Consider the following 25,255-nt stretch of genomic DNA (forward strand, 5'->3'; position numbering starts at 1 on the left):
GCAAACGGACTCCAGGCTGCATAGCCTCAACGATTCCAGGGCTACAATGAAATCCTTGGGAATGCGTACACTAGGAACCCAGAGGAAGCCCTTCAGGGCTCAACCTCCACAGCAGAGGCAATATCAACCTCGCCCTACCACAGGCAGGCAGGAATAATAGACGCAGACCATCGAACAATGCGTCTAGCTGAGGCCCAAACAAGCCCCAGCCAGGAAACAAGCCAGGGTTTTGAAGGCACGCACGAGGACAGCCTATCAATCCAATCCCAGGATCCCTCCCCAGAGTTTTTAAACCGGTTATTCCACTTCTACCTTGCGTGGTCCCGTATAACATTGGACCTCTGAGTCCTACGCACGGTACAGGTGGGATACTCCCTCCAGTTCTCCTCCTTCCCACCCCCCTTCCCCATCCCAGTTCAGGGACTCCTCTCACAAGCAACTCTTTATGCAGGAAGTATGATCACTCATCAATATAGGGGCGCTCAAAGAGGTTCCCCAGGAGCTAAGGGGAAAGGGATTTTACTCCCGTTATCCAGCCTGGACAGCCTGGCAAGTCCGAGAGTCTCTGCGTTGGTGGCTGGAACAGCCAGTAGTCTGTGCGGGAGACCCCTTCACCACAACCCAGCCTTTTCTGACATTAGTAACAGATGCATCAGATTTGGGTTGGGGTGCACACCTAGGGAACTGAGAACACAATGTCTGTGGATGCAGGACGAGATACCCCTTCATATCGACTTGAAGGAGCTCAGAGCAGTTCATCTGGCCTGTCAAATCTTTCATAGAATCATAGAATATTAGGGTTGGAAGATACCTCAGGAGGTCATCTGTTCAATCCCCTGTTCAAAGCAGGACCAACACCAACTAAATCATCCCAGCCCGGACTTTGTCAAGCCGGGCCTTCAAAACCTCTAAGAACGGAGATTCCATCTCCTCCCTAGGTAACCCATTCCAGTGCTTCACCACCCTCCTAGTGAAATAGTGTTTCCTAATATCCAACCTAGACCTCCCCTGCTGCAACTTGAGACCATTGCTTTTTGTTCTGTCATCTGCCACTGAAAACAGACAAGCTCCATCCTCTTTGGAACCCCCTTTCAAGTAGTTGAAGGCTGCTATCAAATCCCCCCTCACTCTTGTCTCTGCAGACTAAATAATCCCAGTTCCTTCAGCCTCTCTTCGTAAATCATGTGCTCCAGACCCCTAATCATTTTTGTTGCCCTCTGCTGGACTCTCTTTAGTTTGTCCACATCCCTTCTGCAGCGGGGGGACCAAAACTGGACGCAATACTCCAGGTGTGGCCTCACCAGTGCCGAATAGAGGGAAATAATCACTTCCTTCGATTTGCTGGCAGTGCTCCTACTAATACAGCCCAATATGCCATTGGCCTTCTGGCAACAAGGGCCCACTGCTGACTCATATCCAGCTTCTCATCCACTGTAATCCCCAGATCCTTTTCTGCAGAACTGCTGCTTATCCAGTCAGTCCCCAGCCTGTAGTGTTGCATGGAATTCTTCCTTCCTAAGTGCAGAACTCTGCACTTGTCCTTGTTGAACCTCATCAGATTTCTTTTGGCCCAATCCTCCAATTTGTCTAGGTCTGTTCGAGCCCCTGGCCACTTGTTCCCTCCTTTACCTTTCATGGAAGGTAGCGTTCTTGGTGGCCATTACATCGGCGAGGAGTGTGTCTGAACTAAAGGCTCTCACCTCCAAATCCCCTTATACAGTGTTTCATAAGGACAAGGTGCAACTTAGACCGCACTGTAGATTCCTCCCCAAGGTGGTCTCCCAGTTCCACATGGGACAGGACATTTGTCTTCCTGTGATTTTTTCCAAAGCCTCACATGAGCCCGCAGCAGCAGAGCTTGCACACACTAGACGTTCAAAGAGTCCTAGCATTCTACATAGAGCACATGAGGCTTTTTGCAAATCAACCCAACTGTTCGTGGCCACTGCTGGTAGAACGAAGGGCCTTCTAGTATCTTCTCAGCGCATTTCGTCCTGGATCACAGACTGCATTCACACATACTATGAGTTGGCTAAGGTTCCAGCTCTGACAATCACAGCCTATTGGACAAGAGCGCAAGCATCTTCGACCACCTTCCTGGCGCAGGTACCCATCCACAAAATCTGCAAAGCAGCTGCTTAGTTCTCAGTGCATATGTTTACAGCCCACTATGCCATCAACCACAGGCCAGAGATGATATAGCGGTCAGCAGGGCTGTCCTCCAATCAACCATTCCTTGACTCCTACCCACCTCCAATGGTCAGCTTGGAAGTCATATAATTGGAACGGATGTGAACAAGCACTTGAAGAAGAAAAGATGGTTACTTACCTCTCGTAACTGTTGTTCTTCGAGATGTGTTGTTCACATCCATTACAATACCCGCCCCCCTTCCCCTCTGTCGGAGTCAACGGCAAGAAGGAAACGAAGAGGGGGGGTCAGGCCGGCAGGGTAATATATACAGCGCAATAAGGGTCCCGCTCTAGGGGGCTCCTCTGTCATCCTGACGGGAGCTGCTAAGGGAAAAAGTTTTCAACGTCTGTGCACGCGACCTAATTGCAATGGACATGAAAAACACATCTCAAAAAACAACAGTTACAAGAGGTAAGTAACCGTCTTCTCTTGCCTATTCCCAGCTTCTGGAAAGATTGCATGATATAGAAGGAGATTAAAAAAAATCCCCTTCTGACTGCCATTCTCCTCTGGCTGGGCCTCAAATCTGTGAGTGGGTACCAGGTTCTGGGCTTTCTGTTGACTCACACCGGTAGCTAGACCAGGTGGGTCTCATTACTTCTACTCAGGAACACCACAGGCTGAGAGCCTCTCTGAGGCAAGACAGAACTAGAGGGGATTCTGAAGAGCCTCTCAGGAAGGAGGTCAGGATACAGTCACATGCTTTGTAAGTACAGTCCTGTCTGTTATTTATTAAGATTAAAGGCAAACTCCAGTCAGAGGGTATGATTTGGATCAATGCCCTACAGTGTCATGGTGTGCAGACTGCCTGCTCATGAATCTCTGTTCTCTTCTCAGGTCTGGCTGGAGCTGATGCACAACCCAGTTTTCTGTAGCGCATCCACTTCCGAGGCTAAATACCGGCAGATTCTTGACATCAAAGCCAAGTCCTCCCTGGCCGTGCCATTAGTGATTGTCCCATTGCAGCTGGGATCTCACAACATTGAGGTCAAGGCAGCAGTGCAGGACAGTATTGTATCTGATGGCATGAAGAAGAAACTGAAGGTTGTGGTAGGTATCAGGGGGCATGATATCTGCTGGAGGGCAAGAGGCTGGAGGCCAGATTGGCTGGCTTCTGGAATCAGTGCTGTCCCTTAACCTGTTAAATTAACACCCTGCATCTCCATCCCCATCTCACTTCCTCCCCTTCCCTGTGGCAATTACAGCAGGGCTGGGGCTGGCCTGGTTACCTTACACTCAGTCTTCTGAGCCGTCATATAAGAGACCTAGGTTCAGTTCCTCAGGCCCAGGGTCTTGCTCCTTGGACCAGTGGATGCTGGAATCAATACAGACTCAGTGCACTCAGGGAGAACCTCATATCACTCGGCAGAGAGAGCTGAGCAAATGAGCAGCATTGGTGGGTTGTGAAGGGCATCCCATTGGCCTGTCCCAGGAGATCACTGTAATGCTGGGTGAGAGGAAGATCCTCCACTGAAGATCAGGGAGTAGAAAAGTCCTTCAGGAAGGTCACAGAGCAATGATGGAATTAACTGAGCTTCTCACTTCCTCGCCCTGCCAGACTCTGTAGGGCAGATTTATAAGAACATAAGAACGGCCATACTGGGTCAGACCAAAGGTCCATCTAGCTCAGTATCCTGTCTGCCAACAGTGGCCAATGCCAGGTGCCCCAGAGGGAATGAACAGAACAGGGAATCATCAAGTGATCCATCCCGTCTCCTATTCCCAGCTTCTGGCAAAAAAATCCTCCTGTTCATCTGTAGTGGAATCAGTGGTGTTATGCTTGGGATGAATTTGGCCTAGGGACTTCTCCTTGGATGCATCCTAACCAGGATCCAAAACAAAAGGGGACGCTGCCTGAGGTTGAGGTCAGATTCCAGACTCATTGGGACGGAGCCTGATCTCAGTTTCACTTGACCGCTGACCAGGGGCGGCTCTAGACATTTTGCCGCCCCAAGCATGGCGTCATGCCGCGGGGGGCGCTCTGCTGGTCGCCGGTCCTGCGGCTCCGGTGGACCTCCCGCAGGCGTGCCTGCAGAGGGTCCTCTGGTCCCGCAGCTCCGGTGGACCTCCCGCAGGGGTGCCTGCGGAGGGTCCACTGGTCCCGCGGCTTTGGTGGAGCTGCGGGACCAGTGGACCCTCTGCAGACATGCCGTTGAAGGCTTCCTGCCTGTCGCCCTTCCAGCGACCGGCAGAGCGCCCCCCGCGGCATGCCGCCCCAAGCACGCGCTTCGCGTGCTGGGGCCTTGAGCCGCCCTGCCGCTGACTTCCAGTGGAGTCACTCCTGATTCATGCTGATCACAAGATCAGCAAGTCGCTCACCTTTTCCTACTGCTCTTCATTGTCTCTGAATGCTACTGTGCTTACTATGCTCTTGTCGTTCCTTTCTAGCCGGAAGGGTTGAGGACGACCAAAACAATTATGTCTGTCCTATTGGATCCATCTACGAAAGGAGCAGGTGAGTAGCCACACTGCTTTGCCTTTACATGGCACCTCTCATCCTGAAGGTCTCAAAGAATTCCACAGTCTATATCTAAGGGTATGTCTACACTATATGATTACTCTGATTTTACAAAATTCTATTTTTGGCAACAGATTGTATAAAGTTGAGTGCATGCAGCCACACTAAACACATTAATTCGGTGGTGTGCGTCCATGTACCAAGGCTAGGGTCGACGTCCGGAGTGTTGCACTGTGGGTAGCTATCCCATAGTTCCTGCAGTCTCCCCTGCCCATTGGAATTCTGGGTTGAGATCTGATTGCCTGATGAGGAAAAAACATTGTCGCGGGTGGTTCTGAGTACTTGTCATCAGGGCCCCCTCTCACTCCCTCCTTCCCTCCATGAAAGCAATGGCAGACAACCGTTTCGCGCCTTTTTTCCTGGGTGAACTGTTCAGACACCATACCATGGCAATCTTGGAGCCTGCTCAGCTCAAGACAGCAGTCATGAACATTGTAAACACCTCGCGCATTATCATGCAGTTTATGCTGAACCAGAACCTGAAAAACCAGGTGAGGAGGAGGTGGCGACAGCAGCGCGGCGACGAGAGTGATGAGAACATGGACATAGAATTCTCTCAAACCGCGGTTCTCGGCACTTTGGAGATCATGGTGTTACTGGGGCAGGTTCTAGCTGTGGAACACGGATTCTGGGCCCAGGAAACAAGCACAGACTGGTGGGACCACATAGTGTTGCAGGTGTGGGACGATTCCCAGTGGCTGTGAAACTTTTGCACGTGTAAGGGCACTTTCATGGAACTTTGTGACTTGCTTTCCCCTGCCCTCAAGCACCAGAATACCAAGATGAGAGCAGCCCTCACAGTTGAGAAGCAAGTGGCGATAGCCCTGTGGAAGCTTGCAACGCCAGTCAGGCGGGAATCAATTTGGAGTGGGCAAATCTACTGTGGGGGCTGCTGTGATGCAAGTAGCAAAAGCAATCACTGAGCTGCTGCTACCAAAGGTAGTGACTCAGGGAAATGTGCAGGTCATAGTCAATGGCTTTGCTGCAATGGGATTCCTTAACTGTGGTGGGGCGATAGATGGAACCCATATCCCTATCTTGGCACCGGAGCACCAGGGTAGCCAGTATATAAATTGCAAGGAGTACTTTTCAATGGTGCTGCAAGCACTGGTGGATCACAAGGGACGTTTCACCAACATCAACATGGGATGGCTGGGAAGGGTTCATGACGCTCGCGTCTTCAGGAACACTGGTCTGTTTAAACGGCTGCAGCAAGGGATTTACTTCCCAGACCAGAAAATAACCGTTGGGGATGTTGACATGCCTATAGTTATCCTCGGGGACCCAGCCTACCCCTTAATGCCATGGCTCAGGAAGCCATACACAGGCAGCCTGGACAGTAGTCAGGAGCTGTTCAACTACCGGCTGAGCAAGTGCAGAATGGTGGTAGAATGTGCATTTGGATGTTTAAAGGGTCGCTGGTGCACTTTACTGACTCACTCAGACCTCAGCCAAACCAGTATTCCCATTGTTATTGCTGCTTGCTGTGTGCTCCACAATCTCTGTAAGAGTAAGGGGGAGATGTTTATGGCAGGATGGGAGGTTGAGGCAAATCGCCTGGCCCCTGATTACGCACAGCCAGACACCAGGGCGATTAGAAGAGCACACCAGGAAGCACTGAGCATCAGAGAAGCTTTGAAAATCAGTTTCATTACTGGCCAGGCAGGCTACAGTGTAAAAGTTCTGTTCTCCTTGATAAAAGCCCACTCCCTTGATTGACTCATTCCCTGTAAGCAACCCACCCTCCCCCCTTCGATCACAGCTTGCTTTCTAAGGAAATAAAGTCACTATCATTTAAAAATCATGTATTCTTTATTAATTGATTAAAAACATAGGGAGAGAACGACAAGGTAGCCCGGGTGGGGTTTGGGAGGAGGATAGGAGGGAAGGAAAAGGCCACTTCAAAAGTTGTTGAATGACAGCCTTTTGCTTGGGCTGTCCACTGGGGTGGAGTGGCAGGGTGCATGGAGCCTCCCCTCGACCCCACGTTCTTGGATGTCTGGGTGAGGAGGCTATGGAACTTGGGGAGGGCGGTTATACAGGGGCTGCAGCGGCACTCTGTGATCCTGCTGCCGTTCCTGAAGCTCCCCCAGATGCCAGAGCAGGTCCATTTGATCACACAGCAGCCCCAGCATTGCATCCTGCCTCCTCTGATCTTCCTGCTGCCACCTCTGATCTTCCTGCCACCACCTCTCATCTCGAGCGTCCCTCCTGTCCTCACATTCATCCCTCCTGTCCTCATGTTCATTGGCATCTTTCCTGTACTTTGATACCATGTCCTTCTACTCATTCAGATGAGCTCTTTCATTGCCGGTCGACTGCATGATCTCAGAGAACATTTAGTCACGTGTGCGGTTTTTTTGCCGCCTTATCTGAGGTATCCTTCGGGATGGAGGAGGGAGGCTTGAAAAATTTGCAGCTACGGGAGGGAAAAAAGGGACAGAAATATTTTAAAAGATACATTTTACAGAACAATGGTTATACTCTTTCACAGTGAACAACACTATTCACATTACATAGCACATGTGATTTTGGTACAAGGTCAGATTTTGCATATTAATATTGAGTGCCTGCGGTTTTGGTGTTAGAGATCACAGATGCAGAGCCGGGCAACAGAATTCGGCTTGCATGCGGCCGTGGTAAGCCACTGTCTTTCGGCTTCTGCAACCTTCATAAAAGCAACACCCTCCTTTCCCATACCAAGCAAAGCCCGTTGAGTGCTGCGGTTTTCGTGTTAACGTGCAGCAGCAGAAACCAAACTAACCCCCACCATCCAATTCTCTGGGATGATCACTTTACCTCTCCCGCCAGCACGTGGCTGGTATCAGGGAAGATCCCTGCTAGCCAAACGCGAACAGCTCGGCGCCAATGCCCTCCCCCCACCCCGGCTTGGCTAACTGCAGGGAAGGATTTCTTTTCAGCCACAGGCAAACAGCCCACTAGGAACGGCCACCTCTGTCCCCTTAATTAAATTCCCATATTTCAACCAGGTTACCATGAACGATATCACTCTCCTGAGGATAACATAGCGAGATAAAGAACGGATGTTGCTTGAATGCCAGCAAACACCGGGACCATACGCTGCCAGGCTTTGTCATGCAATGATACCAGATTACTTGCTACTAGCATGGCATGGTAAAGTGTCCTACCATGGAGGACGGAATAAAGCTGCCCTGCCCAGAAACCTTCTGGAAAGGCTTTTGGAGTACCTCCAGGAGAGCTTCATGGAGATGTCCCTGGAGAATTTCCGCTCCATTCCCAGACATGTTAACAGACTTTTCCAGTAGCTGTACTGGCTGTGAATGCATCCCAAGTCCTCAGGGCAAATTAATCATTTAAAAATGCTTGCTTTTAAACCATGTTTTACATTTACAAAGGTACACTCACCAGAGGTCCCTTCTATGGCTTCATGGTCTGGGATACCGCCTTGGGAGGGTTGGGAGGCTACATCAGTCAGGCTGAGAAAAAGATCCTGGCTGTTGGGGAGAATGGTGTGATGTGTGCTCTCCGCAAGCTTGTCCTCCTCCTTCTCCTCATCTTCCCCGTCCGCAAAATCCTCAGGCATGGCTGTGAGTAACCCCTCATCAGAATCCACAGTCAAGGGTGGGGTAGTGGTGACAGTCCCCCCTAGAATTGCATGCAGCTCAGCGTAGAAGTGGCATGTCTGCAGCTCTGCCCCGGACCTTACGTTTGCTTCTTTGGTTTTCTGAAATGCTTGTCTGAGCTCTTTAACTTTCACGCGGTGCTGATATGAGTCCCTATTGTGGCATCTCTCCATCATGCCCTTGGAGATTTTTTCAAATATTTTGGCATTTCGTCTCTTGGAACATAGTTCTGCTAGCACGGAATCTTCTCCCCCTACAGCGATCAGATCTAGTACCTCCCATACAGTCCATGCTGGAGCTCTTTTTCGATTCTCAGACTGCATGGTTACCTGTGCTGATGAGCTCTGCATGATCACCTGCGCTGATCAGCTCTCCACGCTGGACAAACAAGATATGAAATTCAAAAGTTTGCGGGGCTTTTTCTGTCTACCTGGCTAGTGCATCCGAGTTCAGATTGCTGTCCAGAGCAGTCACAATGGTGCACTGTGGGATAGCTCCCGGAGGCCAATACCGTCAAACTGCATCCACATTAACCCTAATTCGAACTGGCAGTGTTGATTTCTGCACTACTCCCCTCGTCATGGAAGAGTACAGAAATCGATTTTAAGAGCCCTTTATGTTGAAGTAAATGGCTTTGTTGTGTGGACGGGTGCAGAGTTAATTCGATTTAACGCTGCTAAATTTGACCTAAACTTGTAGTGTAGATCAGGCCTAAGTGAGGGCATTTCTGTTTCTGGAGCCCATGTATCTAACCCAAACCCTTAACTGGATCTGCAGCAAACTTCCCTGAAAAATTCTACCCTGGCATCCGATCGTGCGTGGGATATTTCAGAGGGATTGGTTTAGTGTTGGCTGAGATGGAGGTCAAAATCAGGCTCATCACAGAAGACTAGAATCAGCAAAATGCAGAGCAATTCAGCTGCCACTGAAATGCAGCCTCCTCTGCCTGCCCCGTATTCCTAGCTTCCTGATTCCCATCTCAGCTGCCCCCTCCCTCCCTTTTCCCTAGCACCTCAGTGGACTGTGCAGGGCTCTCTATGAGCGTTGTAGGGTATAATTCAAGAACCAGCAGCAAAGCTCAGCCAGCTGGATGGATGGCATTTCAGTGTCTCTTTTCCTTGTCCTTCCTTTTCAGGGGGAGTCCAAGAAGTGAAGGTGAAAGCGGCAGATATAGATGACATGGTTCCAGACACAGAATCGGAGACCAAAATCAGAATACAAGGCAAGGGCCTCTGATTTGAAAGTGTTTTATGCTTTAGAAACAGAGTGAAGGGAGCAATGAATTCTTCTCTGGTAGCCACACTCGCAGGAGGTGGACTGATTACCCACTTGGTTCTGTTACAACTGTCTACGTGCACTATCGAGCATTAATGACCAAGATAGAGGAAGGTCATTGTCAGCGTGTGGCTAAACAAGGTGCTGACAGGAGAGACAGGTGCACAGAAATAAGGAGCACCCAGGGGGCAACCTATGTCACTGGACAGGATGGCCTAGTGGTTTGGGCCCTAGCTTAGTATTTCGGAAGCCTGAGTTCAAGATCTTGCTCTTCCACAGATGTCCCTGGTGACTTAGCCTGTCTGTGCTTCAGTGCCCCATCTGTAAAATGTGGATAATACCCCTTCCTTTGTCCCTATTCAGCTCAACCAGCAAGGGCTGGTGCTTTCAGAGTGGGAGTGTCCAGGTTCTATCCGCAGAGCTGGAGTGAAGTACCTAGGAGGGCTTGGTGAGAAATGCTCAGAGCATTGTAGGAACTTTGTCAGCACACAGGGCCGAGATCAATTTTTGCTGGGATAGGATCTGACTTTCATGGGGTTTCGGTGTGCTCAGTACCATGCAGGATTGAGCTGCCCCTGCCCGCAGAGAGGTCTGTCTGTCTCTCTGTCCCCACCAGCACCTGCTGTCCCTGCTTTAATTCACACAACATTATTTCCTTGGCCAGGAAACCTGGTGACAATGATTGCTGAAAACTCCATTGACGGGGCCAACCTGAAGCATCTCATTGTGACGCCGTCCGGCTCTGGGGAAGAGAACATGATCGGCATGACCGCCCCCGTCATCGCCACCATCTACCTGGACAGCACCGAGCAGTGGGAAAGGATTGGGGTGGAACGTAGGGCCGAAGCCATCAAGTTGATCATGCAAGGTAAGTACTTCTCATGCTAGACAGCAAATCCCTCTTCAGGCTCGTGTTAGGGACACAGGACTGGCCCCGAGGTCCATCTAGCCCAGTAGCCTGTGTCGGAGAATGGCCGGTACCAAATGTTTCAGAAACCTCACGTTAAGCACATTGGGCAATAGATAGAGAGCCCAGGGATCAGGCAGCTGGCCTGGCGCTCAGGGGATACCAGTTCAGTTCCCTGCTCTGCCACAGACTCCTGGTGTGATGTTGGGCAAGTCACTTAATCTCTCCGTGACTCCATTTCCCCCTCTGCAAACAGGGAGAGTCTCAGTGCCCTGCTGGCAGGGGGGTTGTGAGGGTAGATGGCAGGAGCTCCGCAAATTCCCACCATCACCTGGAGCGTGGCCCTGCTTCCACTCTGCCCTTCCCCACAAAGCTCCTCCCCTGCTGGGCCCACCCATGCTCTGCCCCAAGGCCCCACCCCATTAGGATTCTTCCCCTCCAAGGTCTTGCCCACCCCCATTCTGCCACTCACTCCTCTCCCCCACATCAGTCACCCATAAGGCAGGGAAAAAGTGGGAGGGACCTTGTCCCCTTGGCCCCCATTGTTCCGGTGCCCCTGGTAGTTACAATGAAGAATGTGAAGCACCCTAATACTATGGGAATGGGGGTCAAATAAGACCCTAAAATAGAGAGAGAATCTGCCTCCCACTTTAGGTCTCCTTTTAGAGGTTGGTTTAAGACCTGAAGCATGAGGTTTAATATCCCTCCACCAGTGTACACCGGCATTAGTCATTATAACTATGAATAGACCTTCCTATGCAGACAAACGCCCAACTCCGTTTTCAGTCCTGATGGGCTTTTGGACTCCTGTTCATTAACATAAGAACATAAGAATGGCCCTACTGGGTCAGACCAAAGGTCCATCTAGCCCAGTATCCTGTCTGCCGACAGTGACCAATGCCAGGCGCCTCAGAGGGAACGAACAGAACACGCAATCATCAAGAGATCCATCCCCCGTCGCTCATTTCCAACTTCAGGCAAACAGAGGCTAGGGACACCATTCCTGCCCATACTGGCTCATAGCTATTGATGGACCTGTCCTCCATGAATTTATCTAGTTCTTTTTTGAACCCTGTTATGCTCTTGGCCTTCACAACATCCTCTGGCAAGGAATTCCACAGGTTGACTGTGCGTTGCATGAAGAAATACTTCCTTTTATTTGTTTTAAATCAGCTGCCTATTTGTTTTAAACTATTTCTGGCCTATGGCTGTTGTGTGGGGAATGAGATGGTCATGGGGTGGAGGCCATTCACCCACAGTTCAAATCTGTGTCAGGTTGGCACTTGGTAGCGAGGAAGGATAGAGAAGCTCATGACCATTGAGAGAACTTGGTAGGTTTCAGCCTAGCTCCTGAAGGAACAGGTGTCTCTGTCACTACACCATGGCCCCCCTTGTGGGCTGCCTAAATTAGGCACGGAATCCAAACTACAAACATCCCATCATCCATTAAGCTTTTACAATATGGGGAAACTGAGGCAGAAGTGACTTGCCCAACATTGCATCACGCAGTGAGTGACAGAACTGAGAACTGAACCCAGGAGTCCTGACTCACAGCACCTTGTTCCAAACACTAACCCACCCTCCCCTCCTGGAGCCTGGCATAGGACTCAGGCATCCCGCCTCCCAAGTCCCCATACATTGTAATCACTTGGCCCCACTCCCACCCCGAAGGGAGGATTCATGCTGGTGAGGAATGGGGCAGTGCCCATGCCAATCGACTTCCCCACTAGACAGCTTTCTGCCTTTGCTTCCCTTGAGTAGTTGTGCCGTGTCCCTCCTGAGAGATACCTGCAGAAAAAGGGAGAGCCACACAGCTCAGACAGCAGCGGCAGGGGTCACAGCTCTTACTTCATTTGCCTTATGCATGTAAAGTCCTCATTAGACGCTCGCCAGACATCACACAGCTCCTTCTTCCTCTCCCTGTTTCAGGTTACACGCAGCAGATGGCTTACAAAAAACCTGACTTCTCATACTCTGCTTTCAACGCCCGGCCATCAAGCACTTGGTGAGGACAGTGGGTTTTCTAATGCACCCTCTTGCTCAGCGTTAGCCTGATCCTACACATGTAATTTGTGAGCCAGAGCAAGTCAGTCTCCAGCCCAAAACCAAAGGGCAAAGGTTAACACACACAATGGGAAAAAAATACCCAATCCAACTCCCACAGATGGCAATGGAACGATGCCCAAAGATGAGACAGGCACCTGGCAGGATTTACAAAAGCACCTAAGCAGAGTAGGGGATTAATTCCCTTTGAAAGTCAATAGAAGTTTGGTGCCTAACTCACTTAGGCACTTTGGAAAATCCCGCTGGGTACCTATTTGCATCTTTAGGTGCCTAAATACCTTGTAAATGTGGCCCCAGTGATTTCAGTGACAGGTCAGTGTGGGTGAGCGGATGGCTTGAGAGATTGGGAATGAATAAAGCGAAGATTTAGTCATGGGTATTTTTAGTAAAAGTCATGGACAGGCCACAGGCAATAAACAAAAATTCATGGCCCATGACCTGTCCATGACTTTTACCAGAAATACCCCATCAGGGTGTCACACCCCTGACTAATTCTTAGCTGCTCCTAGGGCACCACTGCTCTGGGGGTCCCCAGGGAGCTGCTGCTCTGGGGGTCTTCTTGATGCTGCTGCTCTGGATGTCCCTGGAGCGCTGGGGGATTCCCGGGGGCTGACAGCTGGCTCCTGCTCCGGCGGCAGGGTCTGACTGCATCCGGCTGCCCACTGTTCCAAGGCCCCTGGGACTGCGCTCCGACGGCCTCTGGGGCTGCTCCCAGGACCGCTGCTCCAGACCCTGCTCAGACTGCCCCCAGGGTGGCCCCTGGCACTGCTGCTGCTCAGGCGGTCCCTAGGGACGTCCCCAGGACTGATGCTCGGGCGGTCCCGGGGCCAGCCACACCAGCTGCTGCAGCTGTGGAAGCCATGGAAAGTCACGGAATCCATGACTTCCACAACCTCCATGACAGACTCGCAGCCTTAGTAATGAACTCCAGGTCCTTTCACTTTAGCTGGCTAGTTTGTAGCTGGCTCAGACTAACCGTTACCATCTTTACAGCTGTTCACTGGCTTGTGTGAAGATGAGTTTGATGACTCTCTGGTCCAGTTCCCAGTGGCCAGCTGCCCACAGCGGGCCCCCAACCCCACCATCCGGGTCATACTGCAGGCGGCGAGAGCTCGGCACATCTCAAGTAGAGCCAGCCGTAATAGGGAGCAATGTGTAGATGTGCTTTCCGGACAAGTGGTGACATTTTCCCTAGCTCCCGCTCACTCAGGTTACCATAAACTGACCCACATGAACCTCACTCCATTTACTGCTGTAAAATGTCTCAACTGATACCTGAGTGCAGACGGTCCAGCTTTCACACTGAGGGCAGTTCTGGGAAGGCAGGAGTGATCGTGATGTGATTGATTCTGCCCTCAGGCTGACGGCGTACGTGGTGAAGGTCTTTGCCATGGCTAAGAAACTGGTGCCCATTGAAAAAAAAGTTATCTGCGAGGCAGTGAAATGGCTGATCCTGGAAAAGCAGAAACTGGATGGGGTCTTCCAAGAAGATGCCCCCGTAATCCGCGGAGAGATGGTTGTACGTGTTTCCTTTGACTTTTACACACCAGTCACTACCCACCTCAATCATCACAGCAACTTGTTGGTTCATAATTCAAAGGGACGTCTTACTGGGCTACATCTCAAAGTCTGTGCTCACGCAGACTGATCTCCTCTCTCTCCCGGAGCAGTTACATGGGCAGCAGTGAATGGAGATTCAGGCCCAATGGGCCAGAATGTATCTATTTAGTCCTTAGTGGACTTCCTGGAGTCTTTGGCATTTCTCCCTTTTTGGGGGTAAACATTCTGCTGGGGGTAGATCATTTTTTGTTTTGTTGTTGTTCGGGGTTTAGGACTGAAAGTGGGGTCATTGTTGGAGTTAGGGGTGTCAGGGTTGGGATTAGGGGTGCCAGGGTTTAGGCGTGTTAGTGTTAGGGTTTATTAGGTAAAAGGGGGTGTCAGTGTCAGGATTTAGGGGTCACAGTGTTAGGGTTTAGGGTAGAAGGGGTTGTCAGTGTCAAGGCTTGGGGGTTTCAGTGTCAGGGTTTAAGGTGTAGAAGGGGGTGTTGGTGTCAGGATTTAGGAGGCATCAGTGTTAGATTTTAGGGGTCTCAGGGTGGGGTTTAGGGATCTTAGTGTTAGGGTTTAGGGATTGAAGGGGTGTCAGGGTTTAGCAGAGGTGCTGGAACTAGGGGTGCTGGAGGTGCTGCAACAACCCCTGGCTTGAAGTGGTTTCCATTATATACAGGGTTACAGTTTGGTTCAATGGCTCTCAGCATCCCCACTATAAAAATTGTTCCAGCACCCCTGGGGTTTAGGGCTGTCAGGGGGTGTCCATGTCTGGATTTAGGAGGTGTCTATATCAGGGTTTATTAGATAGAAGTGGTTGGGGTTAGTGCCATGACTGTTGTTCTCATGGTTGAAAGACATCTCCAAAGGGGATAGATTTGCAGCATTTACTAAAGATGCTTAGGCTCTGGCCTGGTCTGATCTCCCCTGGGCATTGTTCCCCAGCCAGCTCCCCTCAACTGAGTATGCCTTGTCCACGCCTCTCATGCACTTCGTCCTGGGCTTAGTGACTTGCATTGCCCCAGAAGAGTGCAGCTGTCTTGGTGCTTCACAGGCCAAAGTTTGGTTTTTGATGTCACTGGGGCTTGATCCATTAACGCATGGGAAGCTGCCTGGGAGCTAGTGGCAGGACCTGAGCACCGGCCTGGTGAGCTAAATTCTCTCACACTGGTTTAATACGAAGCATCTCTATTGACTTGGATGGAGTTCCTCCACTCTGATAAAGGAGTAACAGTAACTGAGATCAGAACGTGGCCCAGCGATAGGTCTGGCCATGACTGAGAGTCCATTCTTGGGTAGCTTTCTAGGAAGCATGTGTTCTGCTATACTTTCCTATGCTGAGGTCCTGGGATTAATTCTTTCTTTTCATGGTACTCGGGGGACTTTCTTATCCCAAATCTGTCCTTTGCTCCCCTTTAGGGAGGGTACAAGGGTGCTGAGCCTGATGTCTCTTTAACGGCTTTTGTGCTGATTGCATTGGAAGAGGCCAAGGACATCTGCAAGGATCAAGTCAACGTGAGTATCTCTGCACCGTAGAGTCACTTCTACGTTCATACCCAGGTTTTCCCATCTTTCCATCCCCTATGAACCACGCCCCATGGTGTTATGCTTATAAGAAGCACATGAGATCTTTTTCAGGGGAAAAGGCAATACGCCACATTTATTGAAGATACAACAATTAACATACGCATTCAATCACACACCACACACACACACTGACCCGCCAGTCAATGTTATAGTTATCAGTCCAGAGTCCGGATCAATCTAGTGGCCAGCTAGGTTGATCACGGGTAGGTAGGAGCCAGGTTCTGTCGGTTGCAACATGATGCTCCGGGGAAGTCTTGGAAGAACGAACCCAAAGTTTCATGGCTCCCCATTTATATAGTGATTTTCCTTCATTGGGACCAATGAGTTCTTCTTTGAGTGCTTGCTGATATCAAATCCAGTTAGGTGTGTGCATGTGCAAACCCACTATGTTTGGGCCATCTACCCACCGACCAGGATCTCTGCGTCATTCCGAGTCCTGGCGCCGGTCCGAGTCCCGGTGCTGTACATATGCCCCGTGCCTGTCTGACTCGTGGCACTGGTCTGACTCGCGGCACCAGTCTCTCAGCCCCGACCCTCGGAGCTGTTTCCATTTGAGGTGGTCATCAGCTAACAAGTCGTGGTCCTGCTCAAGGTTCAGATACCAATCTGTGACCTCGCAGCAGCGCTCGCATCGACCTCAGACTGCACTCCCCAGTCGTCGCTTGACGGACCAGCACTGCTCTACATAGCGGTACCACTCTGTCGTGGCACCGCACCCCATCTCGGCACTGCTCCACCTCAGGATCCCTCGCAAAACCCAGATCCAAGCCCACCCCCAGTGGAGGTTACACCTGGGGCTCGGGACGAACCAGTCCCGGAAAATCCAGAAGCCGCCATGGAACCACTCCTGCCGGTAGCATCTTCCTCATCCTCTCCTGACCAGGGCCACCCAGATGACGGGGCAAGTGGGGCAATTTGCCCAAGGCCCCGCAGGGCCACCAGCCCCACATCTGCCTTCCCCCATCGCCTCAGCGCACCACATCAGGAGCGGCCCTGGACAGCGCTGCAGCGGCGTGGCTCCAGCAGGGCCTGAACTCCTCCCACTGAGTCAGAACCGCATGGTAAGGGGGCGGGGCTGCGAGTCCCAGTCCCGCTGGAGCCATGCCACTGCAGCGCTGTCCAGGAGCCAGGGCAGCTTTCATGACGTGTATTTACACTTGTTATGACTTCGCGAAGGTTCCTCCATCTACTATTACGGCTCACTCCACCAGGGCTGTCCCCTCTCTTTTATAGTGAGGGGGAGCCAGCTGACTGCGGCTGTAGCAGTACGGCATGAGGACAGAGGCAGTCATCTGTAGGGAAGGGAAGCAGGGCCTAGTGGGCAGAGCACTGGATTAGGTTTCAGGGGACTTGAGTTCTCATCCCACAACAGCTGAAGGACCTCAGGCAAATAACTTTCCTACTCTGTGCCTCAGTTTCCTTTTCTGTAATTTGGGGCTAAAAAGATTGACCTCCTTCGTAAAGTGCTGAGGAAAAGTGTGATATAAGAGCTTGTATTATTAGATCTTGGATCCTGGTCAAACCAGCATGAGTGGGACATGGGGACGACACTACCCTCTCTCATCCTGGGGAGGCTTGCTCAGCCACTGTACCATTCGTGGGGCTAAACGGAGGACATCCTCCAGAATTGCCTCCATCTTTCTTCTTCAGGCTTGCCAGTCCTACATTTTCTCCATAGGCGCTTTGTCCTCCTGTCCACTGTCTTTCCACTATTTTCTTGGTCATCCTCTTGTTTTCTGCCTGTAAACGTTTCTCTCAAACGCCTCCCTAACAAAATTCCCTTCACAAGTGCTGAGTTTTATTTTTCCCAATGGGTGCTCCACCCCTGCTCTGCCCTGAGGCCCTGTCCCCACTCCGCCCCCTCCCCTGAGGCCCCATCTTTGGTCCGCCTCTTCCTGCCCCCGCTCCGCCCCCTCTCTCAAAGTCCTCCACCACCAGCCTGCCGCTCCCTCATCTCCGTCCCCTCCCCCAAGCGCCTCCCAACAGCTGCTTGCTAATCAGCGGCCAGCCCCAGGGGCTTGATCGGCGGCCAACTGGGGCAGAACCACTGTGGCTGGTGGGTGCTGAGCACCCCCTATTTTTTTTCCATGGGTGCTTGAGCCCCAGAGCACACACGGAGTCGGCACCTATGACTCTCTTCATCCCCTCTTTGTACGTGCCCACCACATCACCTCATCCTCCTCTCTTGCAGCTTCTGTCTGATACCACAGACCAGGGCCAGATTTTGGGGGCAGGCAATCCAGGAAACCGCCTCGGGTGCTGGACTTGGGGGGTGGTGCTGGGCTCAGGGTGCTGTTTTTGTTGTTAGAGACAAAAAGGACAATTGATGTTTCCGGTATTCTGTATGTGGATTCATTTTCACTAACCTACTAGAATGTTCTGGATGTATAAGCTTTGTTTCTATAAGCTTAGAGGAAACTTTTTATTTGCTTATATATGGCATGAATAAATACAGACTTACAGCTCCTAGCGTGCAAATTTATCATCTTGTACAACAGGGATAAATCATACATACTAATCATGCATTGAAGTCGTGAAATGGGCTACAAATGCAATAAAAAATAAGGTATTCAAAAATTTAACAAATAGAGGAGGGGACGCCAAAGACACTCTGAGGTGCCATTTGGGCTAGGGCCGGTCCTGCCACAGACATTGGTCTCACTCCTGCTGACATTCTGCATGTGGCCCAGAAATGTCCCCTTTCGCTGCCCTCAAATATCTCACTTCCATGTCTTCAGCCTCCTCTGTCTTTCACCAGCACAAAATTCACTGTGAAATTAAATAAAGCTGGAAGCCACTTGAATTCGTAATGTGTTAATGTAACCCACACACCTCCTGGTGTGGTGTTCTGTCCCATCTAGTGGCACTGAGACCACGTAGAGAGAGCTTAATGAGTCTGCTCTAGAGCCTTCAGGCTTTTAGTTCATGCAGTAGAGGCTCATGCATTTAGCTCCAGAGGTCCCATGTTCAATCCTGCACCCCTCCTCGGCATTAACACTACCCGAAACCTCAGCCTAACCAATGAGTTTGATTTTCTTCTGTTTTCTTTGTCACCTCCTAGAGTTTGGAAGGCAGCATCAGCAAAGCCGCTGACTACTTAGCCCAAAGGTACCAGTCTCTAACCAGACCGTACACTGTGGCTCTTGTGTCCTATGCCTTAGCCATGGTGGGGACACTGGACACTGAGAAGACGCTCATGAGAGCTTCGACAGGTAAATGAGTGCGTCTTATCAAGTACTGGAAAGATGTGGCCAAGTCAGGATGGGGTTCAGGGAAGAGAAGCAAAGGAGGTTGAAGAGGGATTAATTTATGAGGAATGAATAATGGGCATAGATTTGTTCCTTTTAGCCAGATTTGAGATTGATCAGACTGGGTATAAATCCAGAGTAACTCTCCTGGGTTGAGTGGACTTATTCCAGATTTACACCAATGTGTCTGAGATCTGGATGTGGCAGAGATGTATGGTATTACTTGACCTCAGGAGGAATCTGAGAGCTCTGTACGTATATCTAAAAGATGTAAACCCCAAAGAGAAAAAGAGAGAAAACGGTGGCTCAAGAGGATGTAACTAGATGAAACTGAGCAAAGGATATAGAATAATATTACCCGCAAAGAAAATGGAGTTTGCCCCATTGTTTCGGATAGTTAAAACAGGGCAGGACAAAGCTGTGGTCTAGATATAACAATATTGTGTTGAAAGGTACCAGGTGGTCATTGATTCCCAAAACAGTCACAGACCTTGGCCATGTCTACAATGCAGGGACTAGAGCGGCAAAGCTATGGTGCTGCAGCTATCCCGGTATCACCCCCTATTGTAGACGCAGACTGCACCGATGGAAGGGGTTTTCCATCTCTGTAGGAACTCCACCACCATGATCAACGGTAGCTAGATCAACTGAAGCATTTTTCCATTGACTTAGCTGTGTCTGCACAAGGCATTAGTTTGACATAGCTATAGCACTCCGGAAGTGGGTGTATGTGCAGATGTTTCACATGCCCTGAGTAACACAGCTATCACGATCTAAGTTTTAAGTGTAGACCAGACCCTTGTTCAAGTTAATGGGTGTGCCAGGCACTCTTTCAGACTCAGTGGAAGGAACAATCAAGACTCTTTCTGTAGTAGATACAGCTAAAAACAATGTAGGGACTACCCAAGGCACACCGCAGGTCAAGAGCTCAGGCATGTGGGCTGAGAGGTTTCCCTGACGGCAAACTCAGAGGCTAGCATGTTGGTTTTGCACCCTGTGTGTTAGAGGCAGAAACCAGCTGAAAGCCTGGAGAAGTGTTATGAAACAAGCAGAGAGACATTGCTTGTTGGGCCTAGAACTCACTTCAGAGGCAGACTTGGGGGTTTCTCAGCAAGGAAGTTGCCTGCTGTTGGTTTCTCTCAAGCTCAGGGAAAACGGGACTTTCTGTGCATTTTCGTAAGCAATCAGGTTTACACCAGAGAACGTACCAGAGGCCTATCACCAATTCCTCATCCTAATTGAAACAATCCTCCCAAGACCCCAAATATTGGGTAGCTGCTCACCCCTAAAAGGGGCAACAATCAGTTCAACTTACCGATTCTCCATGCAGAAAGTTGGGGAAGGAGTCAGGTGATGGTATGGTCTAGTCAGATCTGCTCAGAATAAGTGGATGTCCTTGGGGAGAGTCCTTTAGCTCGCCTTCTTTGCTGCTGCTTAGGGGGAAATCGCTGGGAAGAGCCAAACGCCCACACCTTCAACATTGAGGGCACCTCGTACGCCTTGCTGGCCTTGCTGAAAATGAAGAAGTATGAGTTGGCTGGTCCCATAGTCAGATGGCTGAGAGAGCAGAACTACTATGGAGGGGGCTATGGATCTACCCAAGTGAGTATGATCCTTATAGTCCCGCATATCCTTCCAAGACTGTTTTGTGGGCAGGTCTCCCATCAGAAGGGATGGGATTTCGATCACTTGAGTCATTGTAGAAAGCCCTGGAGAATGCCCAGTAGAGAACAATCCTGCATTGCCTGGGAGATGGGCAACGTGACCTATCAGGTCTTTGCCATTGTTAACCTAAGGCTGAGACCAGCACAGGAGCATGACTGAATCTTCTCACTAGAGGCTCCATCCTGCCAAGGTGATGGGTGTGAGCACATGCTTCTCTTTAAGATAGTGAGTTTTCCCGGGGAGTCAATGGGCCTTCTCTTCCCATGGGCAAAAACACACACGCATCTGGACTCATTCTAGCATTTGTTGTTTTTTGGCCATTGGTCTGGAGAGAGGGTACCGGGTGTGCAGGACCAACGGACTGAGTCCAAATGACAAAGCCATGGTGGATCATGACTAATCTGAATCAATTTGTGTTTTATCCACCTCTAAGTAGAACTGTAAGGTTATGTTTTTTGGATTTTTTATTAAACTGTGCTTACACAACCTACTGGAGAGGATAAAAGCCCTACTGCTAGTGACAGCTAAATAAAAATGGAGTGTCCTCAGATATCCCTCCCTTCCCTGGAGTACGGGGGCCACTAGGAACTATAGGGTCTGTCTGTGTCCAGCAGCCTCAGTAGAGAAGCCCCTTTACTTTCCTTGCTACTGAGTCTTGTCTTTTCTCTACCTAAAATGATGCTACAAGCTTGGTTGGGAGTGGTCTGTATTTCTGAGTCACAGGCCATGTGTTCTATCCCTACCATTGTTCTTTGTGTGGCATAGATGTCTCTATAGATGTAACCTACACACCTCCTGGGTATGGTGCTATGTTCCCTGTAGTGGCACCGAGACCACTTAGAGAGAGAGATTAATGTGTCTGCTACAGACTTAGCTAAGGGCCACATGGCTTTTAGCTCATGCAGGAGAGGCTCATGCATTTAGCAAGAGGTCCCACATTTGAGTCCCAGACAAGCCCTCACTTGTAATACCGATAGACCTCAGTTGTCGGTGGGTGGGATCAAACTCATTAATCTCTCTAAGTGGTCTCAGTGCCACTAGAGGGGACAGAGCACCACACCCTCTGGATGTGTGTGGGTTACATATACATGGAAGGAGCCACTATCTTGCTGTGCTCTGTCCAGCTGACAATTGGCCCCTGTTAATAGCTAGGAGCGAAGGGAAGCTAATTAACCATGCACAATATATTTATTGACCATGGGTTCTAGTCCTGGCTTGGCCACTGGCTTCCTGGGTGACCCTGGGAAAGTTACTTCCCTGCTCTGTGCCTCCGTTTCCCCATCTGCAACATGGGAATAAAGATCTTGTACTGCTTTGTAAAGTGCTTGGAGATCTACTGATGAAACACATTACAGAGGAACCAGGTAATATTATTATATAACCCTTTGCCTGCGTGACACCCAGTGGACCCTTGGTGTTTTCTTTCATTGTATTTTTGGTTCCTCTTCCTTAAGAGTCTATTTAAAAGCTGTCAGATGTTCAGCGCAATAGGACAATAAGGTGTAACTCTCCTGTCTTTTTCCTGGTGTTCTAGGCGACCATCATGGTGTTCCAGGCTCTTGCGCAGTACCAGATAGACATCCCCCTACACAAGGAGCTGAATTTGATCGTTTCTATTTTCCTGACACATCATTCTAGGCCTATAAAGTACAGAATCTCAAATGAAGACGCTCTAGTGGCCAGAACAGCAGAGGTATCGTGCTTCTCTGGGTGATTAGTACAGATCACTGATTATAGAGAGAGGGGATTTGACTAGAACCTCCTATCCAAACCGTTTTGGGAAAGGGAGGGGAATTCATATTCCCGGCACCAGATCCACATGCATCCACACTTTTGACTCAGATTTTTAAGACCAGAAGGGACCATTATGATCATCGTCTGACCTTCGGCATGACACAGGCCAGAGCCTCACCTACTAATTTCGGCATCAAGTCCATAACTTCTAGCTGAGCTGTGAGATATCTCTTAGGTAGATATCCAGTCTTGACGTAAAGACTTGAAGTGATGGAGAATCCACCACATCCTGTCAGGCCCTAGGTTCTAGGCAGTCAGGCCTGGTGGTTGGAGCTGGTGGTTGGAGCTGGCTGTACTGGGCCAAGGGCAATGCTGAAATCAGGGTCTGGGGACAGACCGTGGGTCAGAATCCACAGACAAGCCAAATCAGGATTGAAATCAGAGTTCGGATGCAGGCCAATGGTCAAAGCCAGGTTGGAATCAGTCCGAGGGCCTGGGGGGCCAGGAGGCGGATGCAGGCTGGAGCGGGACTGGAGCAAGGTCAGAGCAGGGCACAGAGGAGGCTGAAGTGGGCTGGAACAAGGCTCGGGCATGGCTGGGGCAGGAACAGGAACTGGATCAAGGGCAGGTCAGAAGCCTGGGGAGTCTGTAACACTGCAAGGCCGGAGGAAGGTCCCTGGCCGACTAGTGCTGTTGTGCAGAGTAACTCTCAGCTCTGATGGGGACAGTGAAATACTTGTGCCTGGGGGTCATCTGGCCTGGACCCTGACCAGGGATAGTCACTGCAGGCTCCATTGGAGGCATGAGTCACCGCAGCTGAGTGAGCAGCCCTGGGCTGGGTGGGGTTTGCCTCACACATCCCGAGGTAAATTGTTCCAGGGTTAGTGACCTGGAGTGTGTGGTTTTGAGCTGAATCCAGAAGTAGGAGGGGATGGGTTGCTATCTGGAGATCAAAGAGTTACTGTCTGGTAAGTAACCTTTTTGCTCCTTCATGCTATTGTCTCTGCAGAGTCCCCCCAGCCCCTCCGGGTGAGTGACTGTCAATCTCACCAGCTTCATTTTCTTCATTAGCTTCATTTCCCCTGTCTTTAAATAATAATAATACTAATAAAGTACAAAAGAAAATTAACCTTGGATTAATTTTACAGCTCAAATGGAACGAAGACTTCACTGTGAAGGCAGAAGGAACTGGACAAGCAACAGTAACAGTAATGATAATTTATAACGCAAAGCTACGGGAGGATGAATCTCAGTGTAAGAAGTTTGACCTGAGGGTATCGGTTGAAGAAGCCCGGGGTGGTAAGTAACCGCCTGTCTTTTCTCTTCTGAAGCTTGCTGTCAATCCTCAGATCATGGACAGCAGCGGATTTACACCAACCAACCACCACCTCTCGAGTCACATTCTTAACTTTGGAAAGTATTTTTGTGAAGCTTCTTCAAACTCTCCCAGTTCCCAAGTCCTACAAAATTATACCCATAGGGCAGGCACTAAATAATATTTCCAGCTGCTACATGTTCTAAGTTGCAACCAATGCAGGGTCCTTCTAGATGAGGGAGCAGATGCTGCCTTCTCTCATCCTGGCACTTGTTAGCAGCATAGTTGGAGCATCAGATGTGGATGGGAACACAGGCCAGCTACTCTGGGTATTGTCTCCCTCTAAAGCAGAGATGAGCCCATGCCAGGATGTCTGGTTACAGACCCAAACTTCCAGGGCACACATTTCCAAACAGCATGGGTGTGAAATCAGCATGGGACAGAAGTCAGGATCTTCAGCACCCAAAACACAAGCCTCTGTGGCTTGGTCTAAAGGAGCAACTTCCTTTACCTGGGAGTAGCTGATTGTTATAATTGCTAGGGCTGGCCAGTAGCGGGAGATATGCTGGTCTAATGTGTGGTCATATGATAGAGGGATCCAGGATTTTGGCACTGCTTTTACAGAAACAGGAGCCAGCTGTAAATTGTTCTTAACTTTCCCAGCTGTCCAAATTCACACCCATGAGTTCTCATTGTTTCAGTCTCCTCTTTCTGCTAACCCTAGACCGAAGGCAGCACGTGAGCTGATTTTCAGTGGCACTCACACTACCCACGTCCTGGCCACTGGTCCGGGGGCTCTGCATTTTAATTTAATTTTAATTGAAGCATCTTAAACATTTTAAAAACCTTATTTACTTTACATACAATAGTTTAGTTATATATTACAGAAAGAGACCTTCTAAAAACGTTAAAATGTATGACTGGCACACCAAACCTTAAATTAGAGAGAATAAATGAAGACTCGGTACAGCACTTCTGAAAGGTTGCTAACCCCTGCCCTAGACTATATTTCATTTGTGCGACTCAGCTGGGAGAGGCTTTTTAGTTTGCGTGCCAGGGATGGGAAGAGTTATTTATGGATTGCTGGAGGGGAGAGGAGGTTTATTGAGGGATTTTTCACACCTACTCTAGGACCTGTTTGATTACTAAGCCATATTAGTACACCTAAAAAAGAAAAGAGGGTTTATCTGGCATGAAATTTACACTGAGATATTAATTTATTTTCTCTTCTGCAATGTTTCCAGTTAAGAAGCCGGATGGAGCGATGCGTTCAGTCTATATTAAAATCTGCATCAGGTGAGAACAATGCCCTTTAATGATACATGATAAATAGATGAACCGATGCAGGGGGTAGCTTGAGAATCCTGGGCTATGATTTTTTCCCATGGAATGGGTAAAAAAGGTATAATTAAGCAACAGGAGCTGGTGGAGCAATCGCAAAAATCAACGTTCAAGTGATAAATTCTGATCAAAAGGGTATTTTCTCTTCTTCTCGTTAGGTTCCTCGGTGTGGTTGATGCCACAATGTCCATCATCGATGTCTCCATGCTCACTGGCTTCTCACCGGACGTGGAAGATCTTAAGAGAGTACGTCAGTG

The 25,255-nt window shown here is 49.8% G+C and overlaps 1 protein-coding gene across 1 annotated transcript in view; it reads left to right on the top strand.

The window, feature by feature from the left end:
• LOC123353424 (venom factor-like) overlaps positions 1-25,255 on the top strand; it is a 78,046-nt gene that overhangs the window by 40,836 nt on the left and 11,955 nt on the right. The window contains exons 21-33 of the mRNA XM_044994489.1: positions 3,029-3,241; positions 4,580-4,646; positions 9,450-9,536; positions 10,254-10,457; positions 12,426-12,501; positions 13,920-14,079; positions 15,528-15,623; positions 18,757-18,907; positions 20,382-20,545; positions 22,143-22,301; positions 23,491-23,641; positions 24,902-24,953; positions 25,157-25,244. Coding sequence (XP_044850424.1) covers positions 3,029-3,241; positions 4,580-4,646; positions 9,450-9,536; positions 10,254-10,457; positions 12,426-12,501; positions 13,920-14,079; positions 15,528-15,623; positions 18,757-18,907; positions 20,382-20,545; positions 22,143-22,301; positions 23,491-23,641; positions 24,902-24,953; positions 25,157-25,244 — 1,668 coding nt within the window. The remainder of the gene's footprint in view (positions 1-3,028; positions 3,242-4,579; positions 4,647-9,449; positions 9,537-10,253; positions 10,458-12,425; positions 12,502-13,919; positions 14,080-15,527; positions 15,624-18,756; positions 18,908-20,381; positions 20,546-22,142; positions 22,302-23,490; positions 23,642-24,901; positions 24,954-25,156; positions 25,245-25,255) is intronic.

This window comes from Mauremys mutica, chromosome 20 (genome assembly GCF_020497125.1).
Source record: "Mauremys mutica isolate MM-2020 ecotype Southern chromosome 20, ASM2049712v1, whole genome shotgun sequence".
Classification (NCBI taxonomy): domain Eukaryota; kingdom Metazoa; phylum Chordata; order Testudines; family Geoemydidae; genus Mauremys; species Mauremys mutica.